The following is an 8,997-nucleotide window of genomic DNA, read 5'->3' on the forward strand; positions in this document are numbered from 1 at the left end:
CTACTAATTTGGTCCTTTAAAACGAAAATAATTACAAATAAATAAAAGAGAAATATGACTATTTGTATAGTAATGTTTTGAGGCTTTTGATTTTACTCAAAGAAATAAATCATAATGCACAGTCACATCTGTCAAAATTGTAGATCCAACTTTCGGTTGGTCAGAAACGTCACGTGGTCTTGAAAATGGCGAAGAAAGAAAGAAAATGTCAACTTTGATCTTCAGTATATCAGAAATTGTACACTTTTTGTGATGTGTATAGTATGCCATTATTTTGGCGAGCAGAATGACTGACGTAGAATATACAATGTGTTTCATTTTGAATTATAAATTTTTGCAATTTTGAATTTAATTACCTGTTAAGTAATCCTACTAAATGTCTCATATACCACTGTTTAATACATAAAACAAGTTGGATTTTCTGTGACTGGTTTATTCAAAATAGTACTAACACCTTAATTACAACACTATCAACAACAATAAAATTTAAAAAGTACAAAAATAAATACATAAAAAACCTTAATTAACACTGTAATACTATTAAAAGATGTAGAATGTTTTATTGGTATTGGTAGACTACGTTCTCATCTTCTTGGTTCCTTTGAGGTGCCCTTTGAGCTACCACCTGAAATATACAAGGTGTTTAAACAAAATTTACTATATTAAAAGCCAGTTGTTTACCTGTATATACTGAGGCTGGTGGGTTCTTTGTTGTTGGACGGGTTGCCTAGGCAAAGCTTGGTACTGAGGCTGTGGTTTGGGGATTTTGATTTTGATGTCTGTGGGTTCTCTGCTCACCTGCAATTCAACATAAATTTAAAAGAATGCAGAACCGGTTTTAGTATAATTTGTAGTATCCTAATGGCGGTCTGAATATTAAAGGCCCATCCAATAGGGACGTATTGTAAAAACAATAATAGCTCAGTCAGTTAATGGTAAAAGTGTCCTTTACAGAGTCGATACATTTAATTTACTTTTATTTTCGTGTATGGATTTAACGTTGAGCTGCAAAACAATTTTTGCTTTCCCCAAGTTGAAGGAAATGTATAAACAGACAAATTTACAGCCCAAAAAGCACACACTTTACGATTTCCCAGCGACATATTCATAAAAATCAGACGAAAATATAGTGCACATCACCTTTTGCTCCATTGTTGTGCAGCCACTTTAGAGCTTCGCTCAATTTTATTTTCACGTTACCCAAGGATACAATGGCCTTGCTTCTTTTGATAATGTGACGCCTCGACACTTTCAGGACCTTCCATACTCGTATTCAAGTTTCCTGTACTTTTTTTACGGCCCTTTGGGCCCTTTGCCATGCAGCAATGTAATTAGTTTGCTTGGGAATGGAATAGTGGCTATTCAGTTTAGTAATTACCTGGAGGGATTAATTTATGGGATGTTAATGTATTCTTGCAATGTAGTTATTAGATCATGTATTCTCTCTTTTAAATTAAGACCTATGTATCTATACTGATAATCAAACAAATTTAGGTTGATGTCATAACCTTTAAAGATTGATGAATGATGCTCTAGAATCAATTTACTCAAAGCCATATGCCAGGGACCCCAAATTTTTAAAATACCATTTTAATATCACATAAAATCTTTGATGAGGTTTGTAGTATACTACATTCCTACATTCCTTGTAAACCACAAAATAATTTATTCCACTACTTTGTTATCACTTTCCTTTTGTTCTGAAAACATTACTTAGATACCAGATTTAAATTCATTTTTCCTTTGCCTATATTTGTGGCACTATAATCACAACTAGATGTCACTAGTTACTCCAAATTATTACATAAATATAACAATATATAATACATTACCTCAGCCTTGAATCCTTCCTTAGGATCGGCAGTATATTTCACTGTCCTTATATACCCATCGGCATCCACGACCGAATAACTTCCGGTAATTTTCTTCCCATCTCGTTCCTCTTTTCGTGTTTGGTAGTTGGTAAATTGATCGTCTTTCACGTCAAACCCAAACTGGTAGGACGGATTTGGCTGCAACCAAATACTACCATAAACACCGGGGCACAATCAGGAAATTAGAATGCGGTGCACTTTCACCATTACCTTACGTAATAACTAGTTCTAAGACCAAATGGTATGGAATAGTGATTGTAAAGTGCAAATGTTGCCGGCACGTCGGCAAAGTCGTTTTCGCTATTTTTTTTTTGTCTCGGGGTGTTTAATGAGTGGTATTAAAGCGGAAACATGGCGATTGTGTAATGATTTTGACCCTTGGTAAGCGGGAATGTGAAGCAATCATAATGTGTTATGATAGTTACAGAGACTGGTTTTACTTTTCCCGAACATCCTTGAAGTTATGCTTAAACTCAATTACTTATAAAATCAACCATACGGCAAAATTAGCTTTGTAAAAGTGGTTCTAGAGGGTGTTACTCTAACTTGAGGTGTTTCTGAGATATTCAAGAATAACAACGAAAAACTAGAGTCAATTTTGGCGCCGCGCACAGTGTTGCCAAAGGATAGCTATTTAACAAGAAGAGACAGTTGAAAAGAAAAAGGAAGTTAGACAGAGATTGCCTCTTCCTACCAACGTTAAAGAGACAATCGACTGATATCGGCTTTGATTCGTTGAATATCAGAAGGTTCATTGGTTGCCATATCTCAGAGCACATCAAATATTTGTTTTAAAACATTAAGAGGCGAATTTTTGTAAGAGACAACCGCAACATGTTTCTTACCAAAGGACAGCCAAAAGCATCACCCCAACATCAAAGGAATTATACCGGCTGTCCCTTTTTGTTAAATAGCTATTCTTTGGGGTTGCGTTCAGAAAAATCGTCGGTGCACACTTTGTCACGTGACAAATTAAATATGTTGATCAGATGACACATTGTCAAATTACGTGAAGTTATTTCTGAACGTGGTCCTGCGCCAGCCAGGGAAAATTCGTAAATATCATACGATAATGACGTCAAATTTCCATCTCGTACAGGTCACACAGAAAAGGAATGACAATTATTACGTCACTGCCACTAGCTTTTTGGATAATTTCAACACTTTGAACCCATAATTGGCATAAAACACCAACAGAGTTTATTGAAAAGTTGTACGGTCGAACTGACGTATAATAAGTCAAAGTTGTACGCAGTCACCAAATACCGAATTAGTCGTCTAACCGCCAAAGTTTCAGTTCGCAGCTGGATTCCTGGAAAGTTTTATAAAGTCGAAACATGCTGGAAGACTAGACGGTTCGTAATTTTCACCTCAATGTCGGTGATTAAGACCGGTTTTGGGCTTTCAAGTTTTCCAGACTGGAAGCGGATATGAAACTACACGTCCTTTGAGGTAGCCTCAAGAAACCGTACGTGTGGTTAATTCCCTCAAAAAGAAACTAGCAATGTCAATATATAAAAGACTGACCCGTAAATCTCGATACCGTTTTCGTAAAATTCTAAGGAGATTATTGTTTTAGATTACATAGTCATTTTCTTCACAAACTACGACCACAGCTGTGATTTATCTCAATATTTAATTTGATTGTTCTCTTTCAGCCCACTTACGTCATAATCTCCTTCTTCTTCTTCATCTTCTTCCTGTTTCTGAGGACTTTGAGGGCGGGGTTGTTGGTATTTGGCACTGTACTGAGGCTGAGGTGCGTATTTGATTGGCTGTGGCTGAGGCACGTACTTTACTTGTTGCTGAGGCTGATACACCACTTGCTGAGGAGCCGGAGACCTATAAGTGTTTGTTACAGAAATGTCAATATGATATATAATTGTAAAATAAGACTAGAATTTAACAATCAAATTAAGCAGAAAATAACACAATATTGGCCCAATTAAATAATTGAAAAATTGGTAAATCTAGAACAAAAGTTGATAACTCACCTGGCTGCTGTTTGTTGTTGAGCTTTGATGACCTGATCGTAGTAATTCGGATCAACTTGCCTGGGGCCCTGCAAAAAGAAAAAGTTTACCCAGAAAACACCCAATTATTAGAAACTTAATTAATTTCTGGTTATTTAGGTACACTCCTAAAAACTCTCAGGGTTAATTTAGATAAGAAAACGACGGTCTCACTTTCCTTGCCGCAATTACGATTAATTAACTTTGTCACGCTTCAATACTAACGGGTACTGAAAACGGTGAAAGTACCCGATTCCATTGAGATAAATGCAATCTCGATTTTCGGTACCACTCTGGTTTCCAGTGAGGTATGCATGCGGAACTGAAATCTTCACTAACGCACTCGTGCGTTGTGAATATGCAAATTACGGAACCCATGAATGGTTCCTGATGGTTATGAGCATCTAGTTAGGTTGCAGTTATGTCATAGGTTGCGTGTGCTTTGGTGTTATTAAGTAAATTAAATAATTAGTACATTCTAGCTTTGTTGATTAACAGATTGTGACAAGGAAGAAGTTTGTAAATATAGTACGTGATTTCTGTGTAAATACTTGTTTGATTTTTGGTGTTTGAACCTCACTTACTAAAATTGAGTATCATATAACCTGAATTAGAGGCCCATTTTAACCTAAAACGTCAATTAGGGGGGTGATGTGAAGCGTTTCGAATTTTCCGGTTTGTTCCTACAAATCAACAGAAACCTGTTAATCTCTTATCGTTTAATAACAGTGCTTTTCTCTCTTTTTCCATGGGGCGGAAAATAATTGATTGGGGCTATTAATTTGGATTAATATTTCCTCGAAACGGAAATTTGAAGATTAAACTTGGTATTTTCTTATAAATCAGTCCTGAAAACTTGAAAATATATACTTAACATCTAAGTTAATATTAAGTAGAACAAACTCTGTATCCCAAAAACTATTAGAACCGTATGCACCGAAAGTCATTTTGTAAGATTAAGTTCAGATTGTGATTTTATTTGTAATGCATGTTATTTGAACACTCACAGTCTTAACTTAAATTAAGCCTAAACCTTCAAAATGACTGAAACTTAACACGTGTTTCGATATCCCTCTATTCCATTTTGGCATTTTTATACATACCCTTTTTCTCCCTGACTGTACCAAATTTTGTAATGTTTTCTCAGGTTATTAGATAGAAAATTTAATAAGGATTCCAAAAATGTGCTTAAATCAATTGTCTTAAACACTACTATGTAAATTACTCAAAAACATTGAGAGATACAAAAAAAATGCAGAAAACTGATAAAATGGGACTCTAAGATCACTTCGGATGAAAAATGTTACAATTATTAGATGGTCTCTCATGAAGCTATAAAACAACAAAAGAGACTCGAAAAAAATGTAAATGTGTAAAAATCCACTGAATTGCACATCGTTTTATGAATGGCAATTTGACAATTTTACTGTTTGTTTTCAATTCAGTTTGTCATTCAAAAAATCAAATAAATTGCATTTTATAGAGTAATGAGTATTATTTTGACAAGATGTATATGATATCATTGATCTGAAGAACAATTTTCGAACAAAAGAAATTACAAACTAAAATCTTCTTGTTGGCACCTGCTGGATTATTAAAAAGCTTTTTAAGTCTCATAGTTTACCATTCACTGAAAGTAATACCAAATCAATTGCACTTCTTTTAATTACTCCTGTGCTAGATTCTACTTATTAATTAATAGAGAGTACTTACATCATCAATTAAACGATTTCGAAAAGGCTATTGAACTGGCTGATTAACATGTAGCAAATCTTAACTAGAGCTGGGAACTTTTAAGGCGATTTCAAGCTAAATGTCGATTGAAACCCAAACGGGCACTGTTAATAGACAATGAAAGTTATTATCGGTCCGTGTGGCCGCCTTGCTTTCTTCCTGCATTAAGCGCAATAACCGTTTCAGTAGAAATTGGATTCGAAGTGATTAATTCGCTATTAAATTTAATTCGTATGGATTAACTAGGGCAAACGCAACCAACCGCCTTGAGTTGCCCAATAATTGTTTAATGTTATGACCGATGTTAGCTCAGAGGGGTGCCCCATCGTGTTGACTACCCTTTTTATATTGTCTAATAAAAGGAAAACTTACCTGATTAGTTGGGACGAAAACTTGTCTTACAGGAGCGTAACCAGGTGCCTGGATTGAGGGTGGGCTTTTCTGTTGGGGTTGTTGTTGGGTGGCGTAGTATTGAAGACCTTCAGCTCTTCCTGCTTGCCCTGAAATCAGAGTATAAATAAGTCAAACATTGCAATTTTGGAACACATCATCCTCTTAAGCAGTTAACAAGACAAGACATTCTTCATAAACTTTATTTCGACTGAGGGTAGAATAAGTGTAAAATGTTTTTACTCTCAGGAGTCTCCTTAACTAATTTTCTCAAGAATTAGTTCCCTATCCTTGTACCTGTAGGATTTAACGTTCTGTCGTTTTTAGTGAACTAAAAAGGGTCAAGTCAATGAATCAATGGAAAAATAAATACAAAGTGAATCACGGTTAAGTGGCCATCCGTCAAGAATTCCATATTCGTTCAGTTTACAGAATGTGGCAGAAACCATTATCACCCACTTCTGTCACATTTCAAATACGATTCTGAATTTGCTGTTCTGCTAGTAAAATACGTGTCAATCGATTTATACCTTTATACCGGGTGATCAATTAATGTAAAAAGTTAGTTGTATATTTAGAAAACTAGACGAAATAGTTATTTTGTGACACCCCATAGAAAACATATAAAATATGTTCATGATTGCAGTGTTGCTTCATCTACATAAGTTCAATGGAAAACCAATTTTTCCTTGCTTGCCAAGCTTGAATTTGGCTCAGTACGTCCATGTTACTTGACTGTCATTAACAAATTTTACATACTGCTAAGGTGTGGACCTAATAACAACCAAAAATCAGGGCCGAACTCTTCTTGCTTCAGGAGGCAGAAATTTTCAAACTTTGTGTTGATAGTGCAGTTTGAACTTATGAGGTAGAAACTTGCATTTTGGTTTAGTACGTCCCTGTTACTTGACTGTTTTCTACCGATTGTTTTTTTACAAACTGCCAAAGCCTAAACCTAGTTAAAATCAAAAATTCTCAAAACTGTCAAAATTTGACTAGAATTTAGGAGAATTACAATTTAACAAAGTTTTCGAAACAAAGACGTGCTTCTAAGATTTATGACAGTTGTTTTTACAATTGTCACGTGACCGTCTAGCCAACTAGTGTTCTAAAATCACGTGGCAACTGTCACTAACGTCGAAACTGTCACTGTGCTCAAAAGTTGCAATAATCAGATATTAGAAAAGTTTCCTTGCAATATATTCGATATTAAACGCGTTTTTGAGATTTATAACAGTAATTTTGACAGTGGTCACGTGACTGACTAGCTAATTTTCTCTAAAAATTTGTCACTAATCTCCAAACTGTCAAAATTACACTACAATTTGCAAAAATTACGGTTTTTGAAACAAGACGTGTTTCTGAGATTTAGGACAGTTATTTTGACAATTGCCACGTGACCGTCTAGCTAACTAGTGATGTCAAACCACGTGACAAGTGTCCTTGACGTCAAAACTGTCAAATTGTGCTCAAAGTTGAAAAAATCAAGGTTTAGAAAAGTTTTCTTGTAATGATCGATATAAAACGTCCTTCTGAGATTTATGACAGTGGTCACGTGACTGACTAGCTAAATCATCCTCTGAAACCACGTGATATCTATCACTAATGTGGCCGGCTCTTCTTAGTTCAAGAAAATTTCAGAATTATTCTAGAATTACGTTACGTCATCGTCGGCCATTGGGCTCCAGTTTTATAATACTTTAACATAAATTGACAGATTTGTTACGTTAATCCTCGAATGCCAATCTAATACTCCACAATATGACAAAATTGCTTGTCAAACCTACTTGAAAATGATTGTTTTAAGCACATTTTTGGAATCCTCTGCAGTCAAGGAGCTAAAAGGACCAAATCGCTGGCAAAACCCACTTGAAGTAAGAAAATGACGGATGATGATGATCTAATAAAAATAGTAACGGTGCGGAAAATTGAACTTTACTACACGGGAGCAAAAAACAGTACTAAATTTCTCAAAATTCAACTTATTACTGCCTCTGTCTAAAAATAGTGAATTTTGAAACCGGGATGTTTGGTTTCATTTTGCATCCCCCTGTTGCTACTTGATTTTACAAAGAAATGCTAAGTAAACACAAAAATGTAAAGTTCCATTATAAAAAAAAATGAAAATAAAGTCTGCAGGGGTTTTATGAGACACCCTGTAGGTATTCCTGTAGTTTATCTATTTTTTAAGCATCAATAACTACTACTTGTATATTTATTTAATTTTGTAAAATCAGGTTTAAAGGGTTGAACTGGTAGTAGTTAGGTTTTATGAACAAAAGTGTGCTGAATTAGTGCAGCAAGTTTCGATCATTTCGGGTTCAGCAAGAGCTGCATTGTACAGATTTATTAGGGGCGAAAAGGATGAAAGATAGAAAACTAAAAGGAAAATGTTAGAAAATTGAACTCCTTTACTAAATTTTTTTTTGTCAACCTAAAATCGCTGAATACAATAACATTGAACGTGACCGTAAATTCCACAAAACCACATCTTATATCGCCAAATTACCTGCTGGTTTATACTGAATCTGTTGCGGTTTGTAAGCAAGACTAGGCACATTCTGAGCACTAACATACTGAGCGTTCTCGTAACCGGGCTGCGAGATTGGGACACATTTAACGTTAAAGAAAAAACTCATCAACAACGGTAACAAAGCGGTGCAGTTCCTCATTTTCGGTTTCTGCACTTACAAACACGTCTAAAAGCAAACGATATAGAAGATTGGACCGATGGGTTTTATATAGACTTGTGGTCTCCTACCATAGAGCGTAACTTTCGTTTACCAGATATTATTATAGGCTGGCATTAGCGAAAAAATGGGCTCGTGTAAAAGTAAGGGTCGATTGCACTGCATGTAGTTTTATTATTTGAATAGTTAGAATGGTTGTCGTGTGAATTTAGGGTAGGATTGCACTTTTGTTACATGGTTTGCACGCTTGAAACAATTCAGGAAAACACGTCAAGTAGTGCAATTTCAGGTGCTTCG

General features: G+C 35.3%; 1 protein-coding gene across 1 annotated transcript; it reads right to left on the reverse strand.

Moving 5' to 3' along the window:
• Positions 1–417: 417 nt before the first annotated feature.
• On the reverse strand, positions 418–8,716 carry LOC145732021 (uncharacterized). The gene is made up of 7 exons (XM_081984046.1): positions 8,520–8,716; positions 5,993–6,120; positions 3,869–3,936; positions 3,542–3,716; positions 1,833–2,012; positions 682–798; positions 418–625 (listed from the first exon to the last, which is right to left on the reverse strand). Exons 1-7 carry the CDS (start codon positions 8,680–8,682, stop codon positions 560–562), a joined length of 897 nt encoding a protein of 298 aa, XP_081840172.1. The 5' UTR covers positions 8,683–8,716; the 3' UTR covers positions 418–559.
• Between the last annotated feature and the right edge of the window lie 281 nt (positions 8,717–8,997).

Source organism: Ips typographus, linkage group LG7 (assembly GCF_016097725.1).
Source record: "Ips typographus isolate SLU linkage group LG7, UJ_Ityp_2.0, whole genome shotgun sequence".
NCBI lineage: Eukaryota > Metazoa > Arthropoda > Insecta > Coleoptera > Curculionidae > Ips > Ips typographus.